The sequence below is a fragment of the Rhinolophus sinicus genome, chromosome 3 (genome assembly GCF_057876585.1).
Source record: "Rhinolophus sinicus isolate RSI-liver-muscle chromosome 3, RSI-T2T, whole genome shotgun sequence".
Classification (NCBI taxonomy): Eukaryota; Metazoa; Chordata; class Mammalia; order Chiroptera; family Rhinolophidae; genus Rhinolophus; species Rhinolophus sinicus.
Genome location: NC_142503.1, coordinates 100,164,838 through 100,192,475, shown reverse-complemented (window position 1 = coordinate 100,192,475; position 27,638 = coordinate 100,164,838). Strand labels below are relative to the sequence as shown.

At 38.1% G+C, this 27,638-nt stretch overlaps 1 protein-coding gene across 1 annotated transcript in view; it reads right to left on the bottom strand.

Annotated features, from left to right (window-relative positions):
* Nucleotides 1-13,544: 13,544 nt before the first annotated feature.
* SEPTIN14 (septin 14) overlaps nucleotides 13,545-27,638 on the bottom strand; it is a 47,975-nt gene continuing 33,881 nt past the window's right edge. Inside the window, exons 6-8 of the mRNA XM_074326717.1 lie at nucleotides 25,716-25,884; nucleotides 24,707-24,839; nucleotides 13,545-13,724 (exon numbers count right to left, since the gene is read on the bottom strand). Of these exons, the coding sequence (XP_074182818.1) occupies nucleotides 13,545-13,724; nucleotides 24,707-24,839; nucleotides 25,716-25,884 (482 nt within the window). The remainder of the gene's footprint in view (nucleotides 13,725-24,706; nucleotides 24,840-25,715; nucleotides 25,885-27,638) is intronic.

Below are 27,638 nucleotides of genomic sequence, written 5' to 3'. Positions count from 1 at the left end.
AGGGTTTTCTTTTTTTTTTTTTTTTTTTTTTTTTAATTAAATTTATTGCGGTGACAATTGTTAGTAAAATTACATAGATTTCAGGTGTACAATTCTGTATTACATCATCTATAAATCCCATTGTATGTTCATCACAACTCTAGGGTTTTCTTTATTCTTTCGTCCCAGAGATGTTCTTTGTTTCCTGTGTCTGTGTCTTGCGTGTCTTTTGCCCTAAGGAACTCCCACGGGGACAGAACACAGGCACAGGCTCCCATAAGCCTGTCCTTGGAGCCGGCCCCGCAGGCTGGGGAGTTAAGCGCTTCTCTCCAGACCAGCATCTGCGGAGACAAACTTTGCCGTGGGTCCCTCTCTAAAAATCTCTTCAGGTTTTTCTTTCCTTCTTGTTCTGTGTCCCGGGAGCTTGGCTTTGTGACCTAGGAAGCTAATCCTCTCCAGTCCCTATCATCGGCCAGGTGCACTTACTCCATTGGGCCTGGTGGCCAGTGGGATAAGCTGGGGTTCCCAGTGTGCCTCTGCCTGGCTGTGCCAGCTCCCAGGGGAGTGTGTGCTGAGGGGCCTCTGCCCATAAGGGGCATCTGTCCCCCGTGCCTTCCTTACCCGTTAGTGCTGGACAGATCCCGGTCCATTAGCACCTGCTGGGGACACAGATTAGTGGGTTTAGGGCTGGAGGTGCCTCCCTTTTTGTGGGAGACCTGAGACACCCTGTCCACCCCACCATCCCTACTGTCTGTGTGACGAAGGTCTGTGCTTTATCTGACTGTCTTTGGGGGTGACCCTTTGGCTGTGGGAGGGCTGCTTCCTCTGCACTCTGTGTGGAAGGGCCTCTGGCTTCCTGGCCTGAGCTGTAAAGAGGCTGGTTGGTGGTGTGTCACTATTTAGACCTCACTGTCCATGTACAGACGATGGGTCCTTGGAATGGGGAAAAGCTTCTAAAATGTGTTATAGAGCTCTTGTGACAACCAGCTGTTTTCTTGGTAAAACATCTTATTATGTTCTCTATAGTTATTAGTTATTACTAATTCTGTTAATTTGTGATCTCTGTCTGAAATGGTGTTTGATTGTGGTCAGATGTTTTCTAGTTCCGGATGGTGTTACCAATTTGTGATATTTGATTGGCTTTAACAAATTAAATGCTTATATAAACTAAGAAATAAAATAAAAACTAACCCAAACACTTTTCAGGATCAGATGATCTGGTGAAATATTTGATATTAAAGCTGGTTTTAGCGTGGTTTGATTACACAGTCGTGTCTTTGAAAATTATTAACCTAAAATACATTTTTTAACTGGGTTTATAAAAATAACTTTGTTATCCATGTTATAAACTGTGTCAAGAAAATAGCTTCGGTAATAATTGACTTTGAAATGTCTAAGTTTTAACTAATATGTAAAATAGATACAATTTAAAAAAATATTTAGGTAAACTTTTCAGTGATAATTATATTGTATATATACATTGAAAAGATTTTCTAGGTATCTTTGATAATTTGAAGCTTTAAAGTTTTGTTATCAAAATTCAGTGATGGATACTTATTGCATGTCTAGACCATTTTCAAATAGGAGAATAATGAAACACTAATTGCTGAACATAAATTTATCAACTTTTTGCTATTGTAGGGGAACTAAATATATTTGGGTGTATTAGTAAACATGTCTTCTGCCACATTTCAATTTTTTGTGTGTTATGGGGAAACATATTTCTAGAAATTATTAAATATGGTCATAATTATATCAATGTAAAGAATCCTGGTGGAACCGCACAATTGCTTGCTTAGTTTTCACTACAGATTAAGATGGACAATTGGATTGTTTCCGTGTCTTTGCTGCTGTGGACAGCGCTGCTGCGGATTCAGGTATTAACTTTTCACCCCTGTTTTCAACCTGTGTCTGTGGGGTATATTCCTAGAAGTGGATTTATTGAACCACATTGGGTGCTTTTTTTTTTGGTGCTGTGGAAATTTCAAAGCACTGTATGCAGAGGCCACACCATTTTAATATTTTTAAAGCAATGCTTTAGGGTTCTAATCTCTCTACATTGTTGCTGTGCCTTGTTAGTTTTAGTTTTCTGGATTGATAGCGAAAGGTAGTGTGTGTGAGGGGGGATCACACTGTGGTTTTCATTTGCATTTGCATCAGGACTGAGGATGTGGAACATCTTACTGTGCTTGTTGACCACTTGTATGTCTCATCTGGAGAAGTTCTAGTCAAGTCTATTTTACAATTTTAGTCGCTTGTCTTTTTATTCATGAGTTGTACAAGTTCTTTGTCTACTGTGGATAACAGACTCTTGTCAGATATATAATGTGTACCTATTTTCTTCCATTTTATGGGCTAATTTTTCACTTTCTGGGTAGCGCCTTTTGATGCACTTATGTTTTTAATTTTGAGGACAGCCAATTGGTCTATGTTTTTGTTGCTGCTTGTATGTCGTGTGAATTCTAAGAAACCATTGCTAATCCAAGGTCATAAAAATGTATCTCCATGTTTTGTTCGATAGTTTATACTGTTACCTCCTATATGAAGCCCTTCATCTATTTTTAATTAATTTTTGTATGGGGTGAGAGGCTAGGGTCCAATTGTATTTCTCTTCATGTGGATGGCCAGTTGCCCAGCAACATTTGTTGGAAAGACCCTTCTTTACCCAATGTCATGTTGTCTGTCATGTATCAGAAATCAATGGACTTAGATGGTGGGGAGCTGCTGTGAGCCCTGCGGCCACCCTCTGTGAATGGGCGCACCCCGTCTGGCCCTGGCCATGGCCCTGCAGCTCTCCTGGGAGTGAGGCACCGCCCTGCACAGGAGCGGCAAAATTGTGATCAAATTCCTATTTGATATCAACTACAGAAAACTGACTATGAGGGACCCAGTCTGCTGAGCCCTGTAATGCGCTAGATTATTTCTATCTATGACCCTATGAGGAATGTAGTATTCTGCCCCCTGTAGTTAATGGAACTAGAGTTTGGAATTATAAGTAATTTGCCCAATTTCACATAGCTAGTAATGGTGGAGCTTCAATTATAAAATAACTAGCAAGTGTGTCGCTGATCTCTATACGATAATGCCTGACACATGGCAGACGTCTTATAAAATTAGACCTTCTAATATAAAAAGTAAATATGCCCAAACATTGTTATTCTCTCCAGAGACAAAATCACTCAGACCTCCTTTGAATATTGTCTTCTGTTTACCTCCGTCATTGTGTTGATGTAATAACTTAAAAGGACACAGCTACTAAAATGAAATGAGAATTTCAATGGCAGACAGTAATTATGTTAACAAAAGAACAAGACAAACAAATGAGAAACAGAAACTCATAGACACAGACAATAGTTTAGTGGTTGCCAGAGGGTAACGGGGGGTGGGGGGTGGGCGGTGGGAGATGAAGGTAAGGGGGATCGAATATATGGTGATGGAAGGAGAACTGACTCTGGGTGATGAATACACAATGGGATTTATAGATGATGTAATACAGAATTGTACACCTGAAATCTATGTAATTTTACTAACAATTGTCACCCCAATAAATTTAATTTAAAAAAAAGAATTTAAAAAAAAAAAAAGAAAGTTATGTGGCTTGCCTGTTACATGCACCATCTAGTTTCCATTTCACAGTAAATCTGTTCATATGTATTAACTTCCTTCCACTTCGTGAGCTCAAAGTGACCTGTCCCAGGTTGCACAATGACAAGTAGAGGAGACTGGGTTCAAACCCAGATCACTTTGGCTCCAGAATCCAGAGGCTGCACTATTTTCTGCAAATGCTTCCTTCCTCCACATCTGGCTGAGGATCTTGGCAGTTTCCTCAGAGGAATGGGAAAGCCCTGAGGAGTTAAAGACCCCAGTATCACAGTCTCCAAAGCTAGAGGCTCATGGGGAGACAAAGTATCTTCTTTTTTTTTTTTAATTTTATTTTATTAAATTTATTGGGGTGACAATTGTTAGTAAAATTACATAGATTTCAGGTGTACAATTCTGTATTACATCATCTATAAATCCCATTGTGTATTCACCACCCAGAGTCAGTTCTCCTTCCATCACCATATATTTGATCCCCCTTACCCTCATCTCCCACCCCCACCCCCACCCCCCTTACCCTCTGGCAACCACTAAACTATTATCTGTGTCTATGAGTTTCTGTTTCTCATTTGTTTGTCTTGTTCTTTTGTTGTTTTTGGTTTATATACCACATATCAGTGAAATCACATGGTTCTCTGCTTTTTCTGTCTGACTTATTTCACTCAGCATTACTCTCTCAAGATCCATCCATGTTGTCACAAATGGTCCTCTATCATCTTTTCTTACTGCCGAATAGTATTCCATTGTGTATATATACCACAACTTCTTTATCCATTCATCTATCGAAGGACATTTTGGTTGTTTCCATGTCTTGGCCACCATAAACAAAGCTGCAATGAACATTGGAGTACACGTGTCTTTAGGTATAAATGTTTTCAGATTTTTTGGGTAGATACCCAGGAGAGGGATTGCTGGGTCATATGGCAATTCTATTCGTAATTCTTTGAGGAACCTCCACACTGCCTTCCATCACAGCTGCACCAGTTGGCATTCCCACCAACAGTGTATGAGGGTACCATTTCTCCACAGCATCTTCAACACTTGTTACTATTTGTCCTGTTGATGATAGCCATTCTGGCTGGGGTGAGGTGATATCTCATTGTGGTTTTCATTTGCATTTCTCTGATGATTAGTGATGTTGAGCATTTTTTCATATGTCTATTTGCCATTTGTATGTCCTCTTTGGAGAAATGTCTCTTCAAGTCCTCTGCCCATTTTTCAATTGGGTTGTTTGTTTTTTTGTTGTTGAGTTGCATGAGTTCCTTGTATATTCTGGATACTAGCCCCTTATCGGAGGCACTGTTTGCAAAAATCTTCTCCCATTCAGTTGGTGGCCTCTTTATTTTGTCGATGGTTTCTTTTGCTGTGCAGAAGCTTTTTTTTTTTTTTTTTTTAATTTATTGGGGTGACAATTGTTAGTAAAATTACATAGATTTCAGGTGTACAATTCTGTATTACATCATCTATAAATCCCATAGTGTGTTCATCACCCAGAATCACTTCTCCTTCCATCACCATATATTTGATCCCCCTTCCCCTCATCTCCCACCCCCCACCCTTACTTCCATTGCCTTTGGAGTCAAGTTCATAAAATGCTCTTTGAACCCAAGGTCCATAAGTTTAGTACCTATGTTTTCTTCTATACAGTTTATTGTGTCAGGTCTTATGCTTAAGTCTTTGATCCATTTTGAATTAACTTTGGTACATGGTGACAAATAGCAGTCCAGTTTCATTCTTTTGCACGTGGCTATCCAATTCTTCCAGCCCCATTTATTGAAGAGGCTGTCTTTGCTCCATTGTATGTTTTCAGCTTCTTTGTCAAAAATTATCTGTCCATATTTATGTGGTTTTATTTCTGGGTTCTCAATTCTATTCCATTGGTCTATGTGTCTGTTTTTCTGCCAATACCATGCTGTTTTGATTATGGTAGCCCTGTAGTACAAGCCAAAGTCAGGAAGTGTGATACCTCCATTATTGTTCTTTTTCTTAAGATTGCTTTGGCTATTTGGGGTCTTTTGTGGTTCCAAACAAATCTGATGATTTTTTGTTCTATTTCTTTAAAATGTGCCATTGGGATTTTGATGGGGATTGCATTGAATCTGTATATTGCTTTGGGTAATATGGCCATTTTAACTATGTTGATTCTTCCAATCCATGAGCACGGAATGTCTTTCCATTTCTTTGTGTCTTCTTCAATTTCTTTCAAAAATGTCTTATAATTTTCAACATATAGGTCTTTCACATCCTTGGTTAAGTTTATTCCTAGGTATTTTATTCTTTTTGCTGCAATTGCGAAAGGAATTGTTTTTTGTATTTCTTTTTCTGAGATTTCATTGTTAGTATATAGGAAGGCAATGGACTTTTGTGCGTTGATTTTGTAGCCGGCAACTTTACTGTATTCGTTGATTGTTTCTTTTTTTTTTTTTTTTTTTTTAATTAAATTTATTGGGGTGACAATTGTTAGTAAAATTACATAGATTTCAGGTGTACAATACTGTATTACATCATCTATAAATCCCATTGTGTGTTCACCACCCAGAGTCAGTTCTCCTTCCATCACCATATATTCGATCCCCCTTACCCTCATCTCCCACCCCACACCCACCGCCCCCGTTACCCTCTGGCAACCACTAAACTATTGTCTGTGTCTATGAGTTTCTGTTTCTCATTTGTTTGTCTTGTTCTTTTGTTGTTTTTGGTTTATATACCACATATCAGTGAAATCACATGGTTCTCTGCTTTTTCTGTCTGACTTGTTTCGCTCAGCATTACTCTCTCAAGATCCATCCAGGTTGTCACAAATGTTCCTATATCATCTTTTCTTACTGCCGAATAGTATTCCATTGTGTATATATACCACAACTTCTTTATCCATTCATCTATCGAAGGACATTTTGCTTGTTTCCATGTCTTGGCCACCGTAAACAAAGCTGCAATGAACATTGGAGCACACGTGTCTTTATCTCTAAATGTTTTCAGATTTTTTGGGTAGATACCCAGAAGAGGGATTGCTGGGTCATATGGCAATTCTATTCGTAATTCTTTGAGAAACCTCCACACTGCCTTCCATAACGGCTGCACCAGTCTGCATTCCCACCAACAGTGTCTGAGGGTTCCTTTTTCTCCACAGCCTCTCCAACATTTGTTATTGTTTGTCTTGTTGATGATAGCCATTCTGACTGGGGTGAGGTGATATCTCATTGTGGTTTTTTGTTGCATTTCTCTGATGATTAGTGATGTTGAGCATTTTTTCATATGTGTATTTGCCATTTGTATGTCCTCTTTGGAGAAATGTCTCTTCAAGTCCTCTGCCCATTTTTCAATTGGGTTGTTTGTTTTTTTGTTGTTGAGTTGCATGAGTTCCTTGTATATTCTGGATACTAACCCCTTATCGGAGGCACTGTTTGCAAAAATCTTCTCCCATTCAGTTGGTGGCCTCTTTATTTTGTCAATGGTTTCTTTTGCTGTGCAGAAGCTTTTAAGTTTCATATACTCCCATTTGTTTATTTTAGCTTTTACTTCCATTGCCTTTGGAGTCAAGTTCATAAAATGCTCTTTGAACCCAAGGTCCATAAGTTTAGTACCTATGTTTTCTTCTATGCAGTTTATTGTGTCAGGTCTTATGCTTAAGTCTTTGATCCATTTTGAATTAACTTTGGTACATGGTGACAAATAGCAGTCCAGTTTCATTCTTTTGCACGTGGCTATCCAATTCTCCCAGCACCATTTATTGAAGAGGCTGTCTTTGCTCCATTGTATGTTTTTAGCTTCTTTGTCAAAAATTATCTGTCCATATTTATGTGGTTTTATTTCTGGGTTCTCAATTCTATTCCATTGGTCTATGTGTCTGTTTTTCTGCCAATACCATGCTGTTTTGATTATTGTAGCCCTGTAGTACAAGCCAAAGTCAGGAAGTGTGATACCTCCATTATTGTTCTTTTTCCTTAAGATTGCTTTGGCTATTCGGGGTCTTTTGTGGTTCCAAACAAATCTGATGATTTTTTGTTCTATTTCTTTAAAATATGCCATTGGGATTTTGATGGGGATTGCATTGAATCTGTATATTGCTTTGGGTAATATGGCCATTTTAACTATGTTGATTCTTCCAATCCATGAGCACGGAATGTCTTTCCATTTCTTTGTGTCTTCTTCAATTTCTTTCAAAATGTCTTTCAAAAATGTCTTATAGTTTTCAGCATATAGGTCTTTCACATCCTTGGTTAAGTTTATTCCTAGGTATTTTATTCTTTTTGCTGCAATTGCAAAAGGAATTGTTTTTTGTATTTCTTTTTCTGAGATTTCATTGTTAGTATATAGGAAGGCAATGGACTTTTGTGCGTTGATTTTGTAGCCGGCAACTTTACTGTATTCGTTGATTGTTTCTAATAGCTTTTTGGTGGAGTCTTTAGGGTTTCTATATATAGCATCATGTCATCTGCAAAGAGTGATAATTTAACTTCTTCATTCCCAATTTGGATGCCTTTTATTTCTTTCTCTTGCCTGATTGCTCTGGCAAGGACTTCCAACACTATGTTGAAAAGCAGAGGTGATAGAGGACATCCCTGTCGTGTTCCTGAACGTAGAGCAAAGGGCTTCAGTTTTTCTCCATTAATTATGAGATTAGCAGAGGGCTTGTCATAGATGGCCTTTATTATGTTAAGGTATTTTCCTTCTATACCCATTTTATTAAGGGTTTTAATCATAAATGGATGTTGTATCTTGTCAAATGCTTTTTCTGCATCAATTGATATAATCATGTGATTTTTGTCCTTTATTTTGTTTATGTCATGTATCACATTGATGGATTTGCGTATGTTGAACCACCCTTGTGCCCCTGGGATGAACCCCACTTGGTCGTGATGAATAATCTTTTTAATGCATTGTTGTATTCCATTTGCTAGAATTTTATTTAGGATTTTTGCATCGGTATTCATTAGAGATATTGGTCTGTAGTTTTCTTTTTTTGTGCTGTCCTTACCAGGTTTTGGTATCAGGGTAATGTTGGCCTCATAAAATGAGTTAGGGAGTACTGTCTGTTCTTCAATTTTTTGGAAGAGTTTGTGCAGAATTGGTATTAGATCCTTTTTGAAGATTTGGTAGAATTCACTAGTGGAGCCATCTGGTCCCGGACTTTGCTTTTGGGAAGGTTTTGGATGACTGATTCAATTTCGTTACTGGTGATCGGTCTGTTTAGATTTTCCAGTTCTTCATGGTTCAGCTTTGGAAGGCTATATGTTTCTAAGAACTTATTCATTTCTTCTAGGTTGTTGAATTTGGTGGCATATAGTCCTTCATAGTATTCTTGGATGATCCTTTGTATTTCTGTGGTGTCCGTGATAACTTCCCCTTTTACGTTTCTGATTTTGTTGATCAGTTTCTTCTCTCTTTTTATCTTAGTAAGTCTAGCCAAGGGTTTGTCAATTTTGTTAATCTCTTTAAATAACCAGCTCTTTGTCACATTAATTTTTTCTATTGTCTTTTTGTTCTCTATTTCATTTAGTTCTGCTCTAATTTTTGTTATTTCCTTTCTTCTGCTGACCTTGGGTTTTACTTGTTCTTCTTTTTCTAGTTCTTTAGGTGTAACATGAGGTTATTTAATTGGGAGTTTTCTTATTTCTTGAGATAGACCTGTAATGAGATAAATTTCCCTCTTACAACTGCTTTCACTGCATCCCAAAAATTTTGGTAGGATGTATTTTCATTGTCATTTGTTTCTATGTATCTTGATCTCTCCTCTAATTTCTTCTTTGACCCAGTCCTTCTAAATCTCCATGTTTTTGTGTTTTTTCCCGCTTTCTTTTTACAGTTGATATCCAATTTCAAAGCCTTGTGATCAGAGAATATGCATGGTATGATTTCAGTCTTCTTAAATTTGTTGAGACTGATTTTATGTCCCAATATATGGTCTATCCTTGAGAATGTTCCGTGTACACTAGAAAAGAATGTATAGTCTGATGTTTTAGGATGAAGTGCTCTATAAATGTCAATTATGTCCATTTCATCTAATGTGTCATTTAGGGCTACTATTTCGTTATTTATTTTCTGTTTGGATGATCTATCCATAGCTGTCAATGATGTATTTACGTCCCTTAGTATAATTGTGTTTTGGTCAATTTCTCCCTTTAGTTCTGTTAGTAGTTGCTTGGTGTACTTCGGTGCTCCCTGATTGGGGGCATAAATATTGATGACTGTTATGTCTTCTTGTTGTACAGTCCCCTTCACCATTATGAAATGTCCATCTTTGTCTCTTGTTATCATTTTCATCTTGAAGTCTGTTTCATCTGATATCATTATGGCTACCCCTATTTTCTCTGGGCACCATTTGCTTGGAGTGTCAATTTGCACCCTTTCACTTTGAGTCTACGCTTTTCCTTGTAGCTGAGATGTGTCTCTTGGAGACAGCATATGGTTGGATTTAGTTTTTTGATCCAATCTGCTACTCTGTGCCTTTTTATTGGTGAGTTCAGTCCATTTACATTTAGGGTGATTATTGATATGTGAGGATTTCCTGTCATTCTATCTTTAGTTTTCTGGTAAGGCTGTGTCTCCATTGTTTCTTTGCCTTTTTGTTGTTGTCTATTATTTCTGTGTGGCGGTATTCTATGATGTTTCCCTCTGTTTCTTCTTTTATTTCAGTATATATTTCAGTTCTGGATTCATTTTGAGTGGTTACCCTTAAGTTTATGTAAAAGAAAGTTTGATATTTAGAGCATTCCATTTTCTTCAGCACGCTTACCTTCTCCATTCCCATATTCCGGTTCAGGCCTTTACTCTCCCCCTTTATGAGTTTTGGTTGCCACAAATTGTCCCTGTTGATGGTGGTCGAATAGCCTCCTTTAGTATTTCTTGTAGTGTAGATCGTGTATTAGAAAATTCCCTCAGCTTCTGCATGTCTGGAAAGGTCTTTATTCCTCCTTCATATCTAAAGGATATCTTTGCTGGATATATTATTCTTGGCTCATGATTTCTCTCTTTCAGTAGTTTGAATATTTGGTTCCACTCCCTCCTGGCTTGTAGAGTTTCTGCTGAAAAATCTGATGATAATCTAATGGGCTTTCCTTTGTAAGTTACCGTCTTCTTTTCCCTGGCTGCCTTGAGGATTCTTTCTTTGTCGTTGATTTTAGACAGCTTCAATACAATGTGCCTTGGAGAAGGCCTGTTGGGATTGAGGTAACTAGGTGTTCTATTTTCTTCTTGGATTCGAGGGTCCAGTTCTGTCCACAGATTTGGGAAGTTCTCATCGACAATTTGTTTGAATATATTCTGTGTTCCCTTCTCTCTTTCTTCTCCTTCTGGTATGCCTATTATTCTTATATTGCTCTTTCTGATGGAGTCAGAAAGTTCTTGTAGAGTTCTTTCATTTCTTTTAAGTCTCAAGTCTCTTTCTTCTTTTATCTGTGTCATTTCCAGGTTTCTATCTTCGATGTCACTGATTCTTTGCTCCATCTGGTGAACTCTACTACCTAAGCTGGTTATTTCATTCTTAATTTCTTCTATTGAGTTCTTAATCTCCAGAAATTCTATTTGGTTCTTTTTTAAGATTTCAATCTCTTTCGTAAAATACCCATGCTGTAGTTTGATTGAGTTTCTGAGTTCATTTAACTGCCACTGTGTTTTCTTGTATCTCGCTGAGTTTTTTCAGAACTTCATCTTGAATTCTCTGTCATTTATGTCACATTTTTCTGTATTTTTAAGTGCCTTCTCTGGAGATTTTTCACTTTCTTTCTGAGCTATCTTGTTGCCTTCGTTATTCATGGTGATAAGTGGTTTACTATTTCTCTTCCTAGACATCTACAGGAGTGACTTCTGCAACAGGTTGATAGGAAGAGGTCTTTCTTTTGTTTTCCAGAACTTGTTGGTAGAATGTTTTATTATTTCTCAACTGCAATTTATTTTTCTTCTCCCACACGGTAGTGCTGTTTTCCTGCACTATTCCTGCTTCTCACACAATGGGGGGATTCTTTGGGAGACGGGTTTCTCCTCTGTTAATAGTTCGTCTAGGTCACAGGGCGCAGTGTCCCGGTGGGTATGCAGAGAGCTTTTGATGTGCCAAAGCTCTTCCAGCTCCTGATTCAGAGCCCATATGTTTCAGCAGTTCTGTTTACTCCTGCAGGGATCCGCCCAGATAGGTGGGGCCAAGGGCGGGGTGAGTTGTGAGAGGTGGCCCAGAGCAATGGCGGCGAGCACCACCACAGCCGGTCCTGCTTCCACAGCTCCCTGTCTGTCATACAGGGTTTCAGGCAGGGTCTCTAGTCCCACTCCCCACATAGGAACGTAGGACATGGTGAGGCCCAAAAGGAACACCCACAGAGCCATAGATAGGGGCGTCATACCACTATAGTCTCGCTAGAAGCTGGGTAGGTGACACAGGAAGCAGGAGCCACACTACCCACCACCTGCCGTCCACTTCTCTCTGCCAACCAACCTGACTTGCTAGCTGCAATCTGCCATGCTAACTGCAATCTGCGCTTGCTGTCTCTTTCTCCCACCGTCTCTTGCCACCATCTTCTTGCTAGCCTGCATTTTCTCTGCTAGCGTAGCCATGGCAGTTATACTAGTGGCCTATGGTTCTCTGGTTACAGCTGATGGACAACTAGCCACAGCTGATGGCCATCCAATCACAGTTGATGGCCATTTACTACCTGAGCCAGCACCTTTCCTCGTGAGGCCGAGAGCCTGGAAACGGTACACCTGGCTCTGTCCCCACAGCTGTGAATCTGTGTCTGGGAACCACAGTTCTCAGAACTGCAAATATTCTGTTATTTTGATCTGACACTGCTACTGTTGCAGTTCTAGCACTGGGCAGATGGGGGTGGGGCAAGCTCTGGGAAAGCAGGGAGGGGGTGGCTAATCTCGTGCCTAAGGCTTCCATTCTCTGCTCTGCAGTGAGGGCTTAAACCACCGTTTTCAGTCTTCTTCCCTCAGTCTTTGCTCTGAGGTCTCTGCTGTGAGCGTTGGGTTCAGCCGTGTTATATGCTGTCTCCTGAGCCTTGTGGGCCATAAGCGGAGCCCTAGCAGTCTGAGTTTTTCCCTCTCCCACAGCTGTGGGAGTTCCAGGATGCAGTGAGCTTGGAGCACTGAGCTAGGTCTGCACCCTGCGCCCTGCGCCCACGTGGGCCTATCTCCACTCTTCTCCCTTTCCTCCTTCCCCGCTCATGCAATTTGCCCATCTTTAGGTTATTTCTATAGTGTGCCTCTTAGTCTTAACTCTCTGCTCTCCAGGGAGTCGTTTGTGGAGTTATGATTGTTCAATTTGTTGTAAATTCCAGGGGAGATTTCAAGAGGCTCACCTCATGCTGCCATTTTTATTAAACTACTAGATTTTTTTTTTAAGCAACCATACTTGTATACTGGAGCCACAGGCAGTGCTTTGTAAAAGGATTTCTGTGGCTAATCAACCCTTTTTACACTGTGTTATAGATTTCTTTGATTGTATTTTTGCAAATACTTATTGAGTATCAACTCTATGCTAGTCTTTGTTCTAAATGTTGAGGATACAGCAGCTAAGAAGATAGTCTAGTTAAGGTACCTGATTTCAAGGAGTTCACATTCTAGTTGGGAGACACATACAACAAGCAGGCAAATTTTTTAAATTAATAGAATTTTTTTTAATTTAATGGGGTGACAATTGTTAGTAAAATTACATAGATTTCAGGTGTACAATTCTGTATTACATCATCTATAAATCCCATTGTGTGTTCACCACCCAGAGTCAGTTCTCCTTCCATCACCATATATTTGATCCCCCTTACCCTCATCTCCCACCCCCCACACCCCTTACCCTCTGGTAACCACTAAACTATTGTCTGTGTCTATGAGTTTCTGTTTCTCATTTGTTTCTCTTGTTCTTTTCTTGTTTTTAGTTTATATACCACATATCAGTGTAAAGTCTATGAAGACAATCTCACAGAAAGATAGGATCAAGAGTGATAGGGCTCCACAACATAGACAATGGTAAGAGAGGCCTATTTCTTACGTTCTTTGTCCTTTTTTATACTGGTGCAACCCTGAGTCTGGAATGTTTCAGAGCCAGCCTTCATTTTATAAAAATTTATAATTTCTTCTTCCAATTGTCTTTTTTCCTCCTCAAGTTTTATTGTCTCCTCTTGTTGGACTCTTTTAAGTTGCTCAAACTTGTCCTGTAGCTGTGAAACAAATATGCATTTATGACTCAAAGCACACTATTGTGGCACATCTCCAGGAACATGCTTGTTTTTTTTCCTAGTTATCAAACATGTTAATCATCAGAGTAGAGCTTGATCTTAATAACAATTTCTTTTTTTTTTACTGTTATTGCTCCCCTATCCTGCAACCCCAACATTCTTTTTTAATAACAATTTAAAAATTTTATGTTTAATCATTTTATGTCTTCATCAATTGAATTTTAGGTGTCCCCAAGGAGCCAAATATAATAAAATCCACAACTATAAAACACTTTGCTTTTTCTAATGAGGTACAATTTCACTCTACATTTCCCCACAAATCTCTTCGAGTAAAATTTGATAGATTCGTGTTCACTAAACATATATACATGAAATTATAGCATGGATCTTGAAACACTTGTTGAGACTTTAATAGATAAAGACCTTTTGAAAGAAAGTTATAATTTTCTTGTTGAGTGAAATTAGCATAATTACAGAAACAAAAATCTTCAAGGACCTTATTTAGTTAATTTTTATTTACTTGTCAGGTCTTATTTAATCTGTGGGATTTACAATAAATCCAATTAGTCCGATAAAAGACATGATATCACCTTGGATTCCATTAGAGATTGGCTTGGGTCTTTAACATAATTTTATTCAACAACATAAAGACTGCTTGTATGTACCAGAGGAGGTACGTGTTTGAAAGCTATCACTTGTATGTCATAAAACTATAGAGGGCAAGTGTCATGCAGGGAGTCAAGCAGGGTCTCTGGTATGGCTCCCCACATAAGAACGCAGGACATGGTGAGGCCAAAAAGGAACACCCACGGAGCCATAGACAGGGGAGCCATACCACTATACTCTCGCTGGCGGGTTGGAGACACAGGAAGCAAGAGCCACAGAATCTGCAATCCACACTCTGCCTCACTCTGTGCTTGCTAGCGTAGCCACAGCAGTTAAATCAGAAGCTAGTGGCTAACCAACAACAGCCAATGGCCAACTAGTCACAGCTGATGACCATCTACTATCTGAGCCAGCACCTTTCCATGTGAGGCTGAGAGCCTAGAAAATGCTCTCTGGGGCTCTGTCCCCACAGCAACGTTATTTGCAGTTTAACTTTTTTGAAAAACAAATAGGCTAGGGGATTCCACTGCCATAATATTAATCAGCTGGTGTATATGGTGGTGAAAAACACAGTATTAACACCAGTGGTTTTAAACTCTAGGTGTCCATTAGAATTATTCAGTGATCTTGCAAATCTCCCAATGTTCAGGCTGCACACAGATTAATTACATCAGACTATCTGGAGATGAAATCCAGGCACCCATGCTTTACAAAAAAATCCCCAGGTGATTTTAGTGAGCAGCAAATGTTGAGATCTGTGCTTCAAAATAAATTTTTTTTGGTTTCCTGGAGTAAGATGTCTCTTGGAATTACATCTTCAGCCCTGAGAAACAAATAATCATCTGGACACAATAGCAAGAAGAATTGGAAATGCTGGGGATATGAGAATGTAGTAACTGTAAGTGACAGCAAAAATCATTGAGAAAATGTTTAACTTAAAGGTGGGAGGGTGAACGTGGAAGTCAGAGAAAGCTAAACCTCATCTTAATATATAAATACTTCAAATATCAACTACTCTGGTGAAAAGTTTGAAGTTTTCCCCCAACTCAGGTAAAAGACAGAGATGTGCCCTCTCTCCACTCATTTTCACCATTGTACTAGAATTATTTAGTAATGCAATGAAGTAACAGGACATAAAAGGTATACAGATTGGGAAGGAGGACATAAAACTGTCTTTTCCACGGATAACATGATCAACAATGTAGAAAATCCAAAAAAATTGCCAAAAAACCTCCTGGAACTAAGAAAAGATTATAGCAAGGTTGCAGGATCCAAGCTTAATACACAAAGATTAATTGCTTTTTTATATACCAGTAATGAACAGTAGAATTTGAAATTAAAACACAATACCAATTGTATTAGAACCCCCAAAAATGAGATACCTTGGTATAAACCTAACAAAAGTATACAAGATATATATGAGGAAAACTATAAAACTTTGATTTTAAAAAAATCAGAGAACCGTGGAGAGATAGTCCATATTCATGAATTAAAAAGATTTAATATTGTGAAGATGTCAATTCTTTCCATATAATCTAGAGATTCAATGCAATCCAAATCTAGATTCCAGAAAGTTATTTTATGGATATGGACAAGCTGATTCTAAAGTTTATGTGGCAAAACCAAAGGTCCAGAATATCCACCACAATATTGAAGGAGAACAAAGTTGGAGGACTGATGTCACCCAACTTTAAGACTGACTATAGTAATCTGACTAAAATTACAGTGATCAAGATAATATGATATTGGTAAAAGAATATAAAAATAGATCGGTGGGGACAGAGCCCCAAAGAGCAGTTTCCAGGCTCTCGGCCTCACATAGAAAGGTGCTGGCTCAGGTAGTAAATGGCCATCAACTGTGATTGCATGGCCATCAGCTGTGGCTAGTTGGCCATCAGCTGTAACCAGTGAGCCATTGGCCACTAATATAACTGCTGTGGCTACACTAGCGGAAAATGGGGGCTAGCAAGAAGATGGTGGCTGAGCTAACAAGAGCAGATTGCAGAGAGGTGGATGCCACCAGAGAGAATATAGTGATATGACTCCCCTACTTATGGCTCCGTGGGTGTTCCTTTTTGGCCTCACCATATCCTGCATTCTTATGTGGGGAGTGGGACCAGAGGCCCTGCAGGCTGCCCTGCAGGACACATGGTATAGTCGGCAGGATGTGGTGCCGGCCAAGGCTCTCCGAAGAGTGGTGGAGAGGTTTGTGTGTATGAACACTCAGTCTCTAGAAGACCAGGAGGAGCAGCTGCCTGAGAGCTGGACCCCCATGAAGGGGTGGGAAGACGTGGACGGTTCCCCAACCATCATAGGCCGGAGAAAGTGAAGGTCATTGCAGTCCTGTGGGCTAGGAAGAGCTTGCTGACGCAGCCCGGATACAGGACTTGTAGTCCCAGGAGGAAACGCTTGCTGAGTCCTCCGTGGGAGATGAGGGTGAGGTCAAGGTCATCCCTCAGCCCCAGGACAGCCCTGGCGAATGACTATGGACTATGGGGAATTGCCTTCTATCCCTAATTTAATGGACCGCTTTACTGTTTGCTTGGGAATGTACCACCATGTAGTTGAACTGGCGGATGTTTGCTTTATGTCTTGACCGGCCGCCATCAAGAATATGTAAGCACATTGACTGTGAGTCGCTGTTGTTCCAGCACAGTACCCTGAGCAGCCCAGAGAGAGTGGCAGTGCCATGAAAAACCCTGGTTGTGCCTGGGGAGACTGGTGGTACCCTAAGAAACCCAATAAGTCTGGTTGTGCCCAGAAGTACTGGTGGTGCCCTGAGAAACCCTGGTTGTGTCCAGAGAGCCTGGCTGTGTCTAGGATATTGCATTCACCTCCAGGTTCCTCACACAGGGCCCCTCTCAGAAGATACTTGTCACGTAGATTGTGAGGTGAGAGCCTGTAGGGGTGGAGTGTGGGGACAGAGTCCCAAAGAGCAGTTTCTAGGCTCTCGGCCTCACATAGAAAGGTGCTGGCTCAGGTAGTAAATGGCCATCAACTGTGATTGCATGGCCATCAGCTGTGGCTAGTTGGCCGTCAGCTGTAACCAGTGAGCCATGGGCCACTAATATAACTGCTGTGGCTACGCTAGCGGAAAATGGGGGCTAGCAAGAAGATGGTGGCTGAGCTAACAAGAGCAGATTGCAGAGAGGTGGATGCCACCAGAGAAAATATAGTGATATGACTCCTCTACTTATGGCTCCGTAGGTGTTCCTTTTTGGCCTCACCATATCCTGCATTCTTATGTGGGGATTGGGACCAGAGGACCCGCAGACTGCCCTGCACGACAAGATTTATGCAACAAAATAGCCTAAAAATAGATGCACATAGGTATGGTAAATTAACTAAGAAGCAAAGGCCATCACTGGAGTGAAAATAATCAATTCAACAAGTGGTGCTGGAACAACTGAACATTCACATGCAAAAATATGAATCTAGACACACACTTACACGCTTCATAAAAACTATTAACAACACAAATGGATCATAGACCTAAATGTAAAATGCAAAACTATAAAACTCCTAGAACATAATAAAGCAGAAAACCTAGATGACCTTGGATATGATGATGTGTATAGATATAACTGTAGACACAACCCATGAAAGACACAATTGATATGCAGGGATTTGTAAAATTATTCTTTTTTCTGCCGAAGAAAATGTTAGTAAAATTATAAAAGAACCAAAAACTGGCAAAAATATTTGTAAAAGAGAGAGGTGACATAGGAATGTCATGCAGAATATACAAACAGCTCTTAAAATTCAGCAATAAGAAAACAACAACCTGATTAAAAATGGATCAAATAGCTTAGCAGACATCTCCCCAAAGAAGACAGACAGATGGCAAATAAGCACACAATAATATTCCCCATCAGGAAAAAGCAAATTCAAACAACAATGAGATACCATGACACACCTATTAGACTTGCCAAAATTCAAAACACAACCAACAACAAATGTTGGTGAGGATGTGGAGCAAAGGAAATGCTCATACAATGTTGGTGAGAATGTGTTGTAATCCAAAAAAGGTTAGTAAGAAAAAAGCCTTTAATCCCATTCATTTGTTTTTGCTTTTACTTCCCTTCCTTTGAGGTCAAATTCCTAAAATCCTCTTTGAACCCAAGGTCTATAAGTTCGCTATACCTATGTTTTCTTCTATGCAATGTATTGTTTCTGGTATTATGTTTAGGCCTTTGATCCATTTTGAGTTAATTTTGGTACATGGTGCAGCCTATATGGAAGGCAGTATGGACGTTCCTCAAAAAATTACAAATAGAATTACAAACTAAATCAACAATTTCTCATTTGGTATATACCCCAAAAAATCTGAAAACATTTATTTCGTTGCCTCTTTATTTACAGTGGCCAAGACATGAAAACAACCAAAGAGTCCTTCGATAGATGATTGGATAAAAAATATGTGGTATATATACATCATGCAATACTATTCTGCCATAAGAAAAGACAAAATACTGCCATTTGCAATAACATGGATATGTCTTGAAATTATTATGCTGGCCAAAATAAGTCATACAGAAAAAGCAGAGAACCATATGACTTTACTGATATGTGGGTTATAAAACTGAAAGCAACAAAGAAAAAAGACCAAGAAATGAAAAAAACAAAACTCATAGACAATAGTTTAGTGGTACCAGAGGGTAAGGGGGAAGGCGGATGGTGGATGAGGGTAAATGGGATCAAATATATGGTGATGGAAGGAGAACTGACTCTGGGTGGTGAAACACAATGTGATATATAGATGATGTATTACAAAATTTTTCCCTTGAAACATATGTGATTTTATTAACAATTGTGACCCTAATAAACTTTTAAAAAAGAAAAAAATTAAAAAGAAGAAAGAAGAAAAAGACAACTTGCTACTGAAATTCAGAAATCAACTCACAGCACAAGTACGGATAACTTGTGACAAGCAAAAAACTTAAAAAATGAAGGAAGAAAAAAAGAAAACACAAACATAAAAGGGGAGAGAGTAAAGGTCTGAAACTGCAAATGGGAATGGAGATAAGACACATGATGAAGAAAAAAGATTACTGTATCTATGAAACTTCCTTTCAATTAAACTTAATGAAAACAGCTCAAAAACAAGAAATCCAGATCGGAAAAATATAACTTAAAAAAAGAAGAAATGTAGGGGAAAACGTAGAATACCACCACACTGAAATAAAAGACAGCAACAAAAAGGCAAAGAAACAATGAAGACACCATCCTATAAAAAAAAAAATACAATGGTAGGAAATACTCATATATCAATAATCACTCTAAATGTAAATGGACTGAAGTCATCAATGAAAAGTCAAAGAGTAGCACATTGAATCAAAACATTAAAGCCTAACCATATGCTGCCTCCAAGAGACACATCTCAGCTACAAGGACAAGCATAGATTCAAAGTCTATGGAAATTGACACTCCACACAAATAGTATTCAGAGAAAGGGTGGAAATTGACACTCCACACAAATAGTATTCAGAGAAAAGCAGGTGCGGCTATACGGATATCAGATGAAAGAGACTTCAAGATAAAAGAGGTAAAAAGAGACCAAGATGGACACTTCATAATGATAAAGGGGATTATACAACAAAAAGACATAACAGTCATCAATATTTATGCCCCCAATCATGGAGCACCAAATACACAAAGCAATTACTAACAGAACTAAGGGAGAAATTGACCAAAACACAATAGTAGGAGACCTAAAAACATCATTGACAGCTATGGATAGATCATCCAAACAGAAAATAAAGAAAGAAATAGGAGCCTTAATTGACACATTAGATGAAATGGACTCAATTGATATTTATAGAGCACTTCATCCTAGAACATCAGAATATAGATTATTTTCTAGTGTACATGGAACATTCTCAAGGATAGACCACATATTGGGACATAAAACTAACCTCAGCAAATTTAAGAAGACTGAAATCATACCTCTGATCACAAGGCTTTGAAATTGGATACCGATTGCAAAAAGAAAGCAGGGAAAACCACAAATATGTGCAGTTTAAACAACATAATTTAAAGAACGACTGGAAAATAAGAAATAAGAGGAGAGCTCAAAAGATACACAGAAACAAATTAGAATGAAAATACATCCTACCAAAATTTTTGCGATGTTGCAAAAGAGTTTTAAGAGGGAAATTTATATCATTACAGGCCTATCTCAAGAAAGAAGAAAAATCCCAGATAAATAACCTCATGTTACACTTTAAAGAAGTAGAAAAAGAAGAACAAATGAAACCCCAAATCAGCAGAAGGAAGGAAACAATAAAAATCAGAACACAACTAATTGAAACAGAGAACCAAAAACAATAGAAAAAATTAATGCAACAAAGCGCTGGTTCTTTGAAAAGATTAATAAAATTTACAAACATTGGCTAGAGTCACTAAGATAAGAAGATAAAAGACACAAATAAACAAAACCAGAAATGAAAAAGGAGAAGTTACCACATATAGGACAGAAATACAAAGGATCATCCAAGAATATTATGAAGGATTACATGCCACAAAATTCAATAACCTAGAAAAAATAGACCTGTGCTTAGAAACATATAGCCTTCCTAGGCTGAATAATGAAGAATTGAAAAATCTAAATAGACTGATCAACAGTAAAGAAATTGAATCTGTCATCTGAAACCTTCCCAAAAGCAAAAGTCCAGGATGAGACAACTTCACTAATGAATTCTACCAAACATTCAAAAAGGATCTAATACCTGTCTTATTCAAAGTCTTCCAAAAAATTGAAGAGACAACTCCCTAACTCATTTTCTGAGGCCAACATTACCCTGATACCAAAACCTGGTAAGGATAACCCACAAAAAAGAAAAGTACAGACCAAAACTTTGATGAATACAGATGTAAAGGTCCTAAACCAAATTCTAGCAAATCAAATGCAACAGGGCATTAAAAAGATTATAAATCACGATCAAGTGGGGTTTATCCCAGGGTCACAAGGATGGTTTAATATACGTAAATCAATCAATGTGATACTCCACATAAACAAAATAAAAGACAAAAATTACATGATTTTATTAATAGATGCAGAAAAGGCATTTGACAATATACTACACACATTTATGGTTAAAACATTTAATACAATGTGTATAGAAAAAACATTAACATAATGGTCATATATCACAAACCCTCAGAAAATATCATAATTAATGGTAAAAAACTGAAGCACTTCACTCTACATTCAGGAAAAAGACAGGGTTGTGCCCTATAACAACTGATATTCTGGAAGCATATACTGGAAGTTCTAGCCAAAGCAATAAGGCAAGAGAAAGAAATAAATGTCACCCGAGTTGGGAATGAAAAAGTTAAATTGTCACCTTTTTCAGGTGGCTAGACGCTATATATAGAAAACACTAAAGATTCCACCAAAAAGCTATTAGAAACAATAAACAAATACAGTCAAGTCACCAGCTACAAAATCAACATACAAAAATCCATGGCATTCCTATATACTAACAATAATATCTCAGAAAAATAAATAAAACAATTTCTTTTGCATTTGAACAAAAAAATAAAATACCTAAGATTAATAAACATAACCAAGGATGTGAATGACCTATACACTGAATACTATAGGACATTTTTAAAAGAAATTAAAGAAGACAAAAAGAAATGGAAAGATATTCCATGTTCATGGATTGGAAGAATCAACATAGTTAAAATGGCCAAATTATCCAAAGCAATATACAGATTTAATGCAATCCCCATCAAAATTCCAATGGCACTTTTTATAAAAGAAATAGAACAAAAAAATCATCAAATTTTTTTGGAACCACAAAAGAACCCAAATAGCCAAAGCAATCCTAACAAAAAGAACAATGCTGAAGGTATCACACTCCCTGACTTCCAGCAGTACTGCAGGACAACAATAATCAAAACAGCAAGGTACTGGCAGAGAAACAGGCACACAGACCAATGAAATAGAACTGAAAACCCAGAAACAAATCTACATAAATATGGACAGATAATTTTCGACAAAGAAGCTAAAAACACACAAGGAGGAAGAGACAGCCTCTTCAATGAATGGTACTGGGAGATTGGAAAGCCACATGCAAAAGAATGAAACTAGACTGCTATCTGTCATTGAGTACCAAAATTAACTCAAAATGGATCAAAGACCTAAACATAAAACCTGAAACAATAAACTGCATAGAAGAAAACATAGGTACTAAACTTATGAACCTTGGATTCAAAAAGGATTTTATGTATTTGACCTCAAGGCAAGTAAAAGCTAAAATAAATGAAAGGGACTATCCACTAAAAAGCATCTGCACAGCAAAGGAAACCACTAGCAAAATAAAGAGGCAACCAACCCAATGGGTGAACAACACCTCTGATAAGGGGCTAATATCCAAACTATATGTGGAACTCATACAACTCAACAACAATAAAAAATCCAATTAGAAAATAGGCAGAGGACCTGAATAGACATTTCTCCAAAGAGTACATACACATGGCCAATAGACACATAAAAAGAGAAATGCAAATAAAACCACAATGAGATATCACCTCACATCTGTTAGAATGGCTGTCATAATAAGTGTTGGAGATGCTGTGGAGAAAAAGGAACCCTCATACACTGTTGGTGGGAATGCAGATTGGTGCAGCCGTTATGGAAGGCAGTGTGGAGGGTCCTCAAAATTTTAGGAATAGAATTATCATACTACCCAGCATGGTAGTATGCTGGGTATATACCAAAAATATTTGAAAACACTTATACATAAAGATATATGTGCTCCGATGTTCATTGCAGCTATATTTACAGTGGACAAGACATGGAAACAACCAAAGTGTCCTTAGATGCATGACGGGATAAATAAGATATGGTATGCACACATAATGGAATACTACTCTGCCATAAGAAAAGATGAAATAGTGCCATTTGCAACAACGTAGACGGATCTTGAGATTATCATGCTAAGCGAAATAAGTCACCCAGAAAAAGCAGAGAACCATATGATTTCACTGATATGTGGTATGTAAACCAAAAACAACAAAAGAACAAGATAAACAAATGAGAAATAAAAACTCACAGGCACAGACAATAGTTTAGTGGTTACCAGAGTGTAAGGGGGATGGGGGGTGGTAGCTGAAGGTAAGGGGATCCAATAGGTGGTGATGGAAGAAGAACAGACTTTGGGTGGTGAATACACAATGTGATATATAGATGATGTATTACAGAATTGTACATCTGATATCTATGTAACTTTACTAACAATTGTCACTCCAATAAACTTAATTAAGAAAAAACAACAACAACAACAACAAAATCTGGGGTAACAATACTTATACCAGACAAAATAGACTTTAAAACAAAGGCTATAACAAGACACAAAGAAGGGCCCAGTATTCCCGCTTTTGGGTATTTATCCAAAGAAACGCAAAACACTACTTCAAAGGGACATGTGCATCTGTCTGTCTGTCTGTCTGTCTGTCTGTCTATCTATCTATTTTGCAGCATTATTTACAATAGCTGAGATATTGTGTCCATCAATGGATGAGTGGATAAAGAAGATGTAATACACACACACACACACATACACACACAATGGAATATTACTCAGCCATAAAAAATGAAATCTTGCATCTGCAACAACGTGGATGAACTTTGTGGGCATTGTGCTGAGTAAGTCAAACAGAGAAAGACAAATGCCATATAATTTCGTTTATATGTGGAGCATAAAGAACAAAATAAATAAACAAACAAAACTGTCACAAACTCATAGATACAGAGAACATTTTGATGGTTGCCAGCTGGGAGGAAGGTTGGAGAGATGGTCGAAAAAGGGAAAGGGATTAAGATGTACATATTGGTAGTTATAAAATAGTCATGAGGATGTAAAATATAGCATAAGGAATATAGTCAATATTTTAATAACTATGTATGGTATGAGATAGGTACTAGAGTTATTGGGATAATCACTTCGTAAGTTATATAAATGTCTAATCACTATGTTGTACACCTGAAACTAATATAATGTATACTATAATTAAATTGTTTAAATTATTAAAATAAACAAACTACTAAAAAAAATTTTTAAAAAGCAATTTTTCCAAATCCTCTAGATAAAAATTACAGACTATAATTTTTTAAAGTCTGTGCTCAAAACCTACATGGTAAATAGCTACTTGAAATCTATGTAATTTTACTAACAATTGTCACCTCAATAAATTTAATATAAATAAATAAATAAATAAATAAATAAATAAATAAATAAAAAATAGCAATGAGTCTCCCAAAACATCAACTAAATTATTGAGATTAAATACCCTAAATTAATAGGATACCTACAAATGAATACCAATTATATTAAACTGGAAATACTTGCCTCTTTTTCAGCTTCTTTAAATGTAATTTCTTTCTCCTTTACTCGCTGCATAAACTTTTGTTTCAATACATCTTCTTCCCTCTGGCATTGATCATAGAACTCCTGTCTTTTGACTTCATAGATCTCTTGAAAACTACAAAGGAATTTTATTATTATTATATTAAAATGGTAATATAAATAAAAGTATAATGTAAAAGTATATATTATATATTAAGTCTCATGTAAAGATATTTACCAATATTCTTCCATGCATAGAAATGGAAATTTCTATATCATGAAATATAAAAAAATGAGGTAGGTGCAATATTGAATATAAGACAGTATACTAGAAATTTGAAAACAGTTACATCAGTGATTTCTAGTTCCCACAACTTTTTATGATATCATTATTTCTTTACATCTTTTCACAATAAAATTTGGGAAAACCTCTTGTTCTCAAAATAATTAAAATTTTAAAAGCCCAGTATCTTTCAAACTATGGTTTATTTAAGGTAGCTAATTCAATTTTGGTTGTCTTCAAAGTACCATAACTAATATAACTAGATTATATGACTATCATGTTTTTGCAGCACAAATCCTATTCATCTTCAATATGGCTGAATACACCTACTTTCCAACTATTTTCATTTTATTTCCGTAATATTATACTGTTGTTTTTCCTCTTTCCTCCATCCAACTCTCAATATTTATTGCCTCCTTCTCAATATCCTTTGCCAGCCTTTGCCAATCTTTGCTACTATTTGTCAATTTTCTTCCTAAATGTCTCTTTTGGATATACACATTATCATATACATATACTGGATACACATATTTCAGAATCTAAATGATTCCTTGCATTATGTTTCTCCTAATAATGTTCTCCATCTAACTTTGAAGATGATTGAAAAACATAAAATTCAGGATAACTCAGGATATGAGAAGTACAGTTATTTCACAAATGATTGTATCTCATGAATGTAGGAACTTTGTAAATCATCCATTAGCTTGTTCAAGAAAAATCTCTACTCACCTAACTGGCTGGTTGTCTGGGCCTACATCAGTGAAGCCAATTCTCTGCAGTTTACAGCACCTATAACGTCCATAATGCAGGGTGTGAGTTTGTTCTTTTAGGTCTTCCATATTTGTACAAAGAAGCATGTCCCGGAGCTTAACAAAATCACAGTGATTTTCATTTTCCACTGGGTAGGGAAATAATAAAGCCACAACACATCATCAATCCCTAGCATTCAAGATGTTTTATTAAATAAATGCATGCATGAAAAACATATTTAAAATAACAACTAAGAGATCATTCTGATTAATAGTTATAATTGCTTTAACCACGTAACTATGAGGTATGACAATTAAGTTTTCTAGACTCATTCCAGAAAAAGTACCACATACCTCATTGATGAATATCACTATGGTCACCTTTGAAGTGCTCCCCTGGGGAAGCTATGCACCAACACCAGTGCCTAGTCCACCCTTCAAAGCAATTTTGGAATTTTTTTTTTTCTGAAATAGCCATCAGAACTGTTGTCGTATTACCCTACATGTCCTGAATGTCATCAAAATGTCGGACTTCCGGAAAAATGGCTGAGTGAGGTGAGCCTCTGTAAAGCTCCCCTGGAATTTTCAAAGAATTGAACAACAAAAACTCCACAAAGGACTCCCTGCACAGCAGACAGGCAAGACGAAGAGCCCCACTACCAAAATCACCTACAGGTGGGAGATTCGCGTGAGTCGGGGGAGGAGGAAACGGAGAAGTGCGCGGAGACGGAGCTGCATGGGCGCAGGACGCAGACCTAGCTCAGTGCTCTGAGCTCGCTGCTTCCCGGAACCACCGCAGCAGCGGAAGAGGGAAGAGCTCGGACTGCTAGGGCTCCACCAGGGCTCCACAGGGCTGAGGGGACAGCATATAACACGGCTGAACCCAACGCTCACGGCAGAGACCTCGGAGAAAAGACTGAGGGAAAAAGGCTGAAAACGGTGGTTTAAGCCTGCACTGCCGAGCAGAGAACGGAGCCTTAGGCACTGAGACTAGCCGCCCCCTCCCTCCAATCCCAGAGCTCGCCCCGCCCCCACCTGCCCAGTGCTAGAAGCGAAACAGTAGCAGTGTCAGGTCAAAACAACAGAAAATTTGCTATTTAGAGAACTGTGACCGCAGACACAAATTCATAGCCCAACTAGTTCCAGCAAAGGGGAGAGAGCTGTGGAAGCAGGACCGGCTGTGGTGGTGGTCGCCGCCATTGCTCTGGGCCACCTCTCACAACTCACCCCGCCCATGACCCCACCTATCTGGGCGGATACCTGCAGGAGTAAACAGAACTGCTGAAACATACGGGCTCTGAATCAGGAGCTGGAAGAGCTTTGGAACATCAAAAGCTCTCCGCATACCCACCGGGACACTGCGCCCTGTGACCTAGACGAACTATTAACAGAGGAAAAGCCCGTCTCCCAGGGAATCCCCCCATTGTGTGAGAAGTTGGAATAGTGCAGAGAAAACATAGCACTACCGTGTGGGAGAAGAAAAATAAGTTGCAGTTGGAGAAATAATAAAATATTCTACCAACAAGTACTGGCAAACAAAAGAAAGACCACTTCCTATCAACCTGTTGCAGAAGTCACTCCTGTAGATGTCTAGGAAGAGAAATAGTAAACCAGTAATCACCATGAATAACCAAGGCAACAAGACAGCTCAGAAAGAAAGTGAAAAATCTCCAGAGAAGGCACTTAAAGATACAGAAATATGTGACTTAAGTGACAGAGAATTCAAGATTGCAGTTCTGAAAAAACTCAACAAGATACAAGAAAGCACAGATAGGCAGTTAAATGAACTCAGAAACTCAATCAAAGAACAGCATGAGCATTTTACGAAAGAGATTGAAATCTTAAAAAAGAACCAAATAGAATTTCTGGAGATTAAGAACTCAATAGAAGAAATTAAGAATGA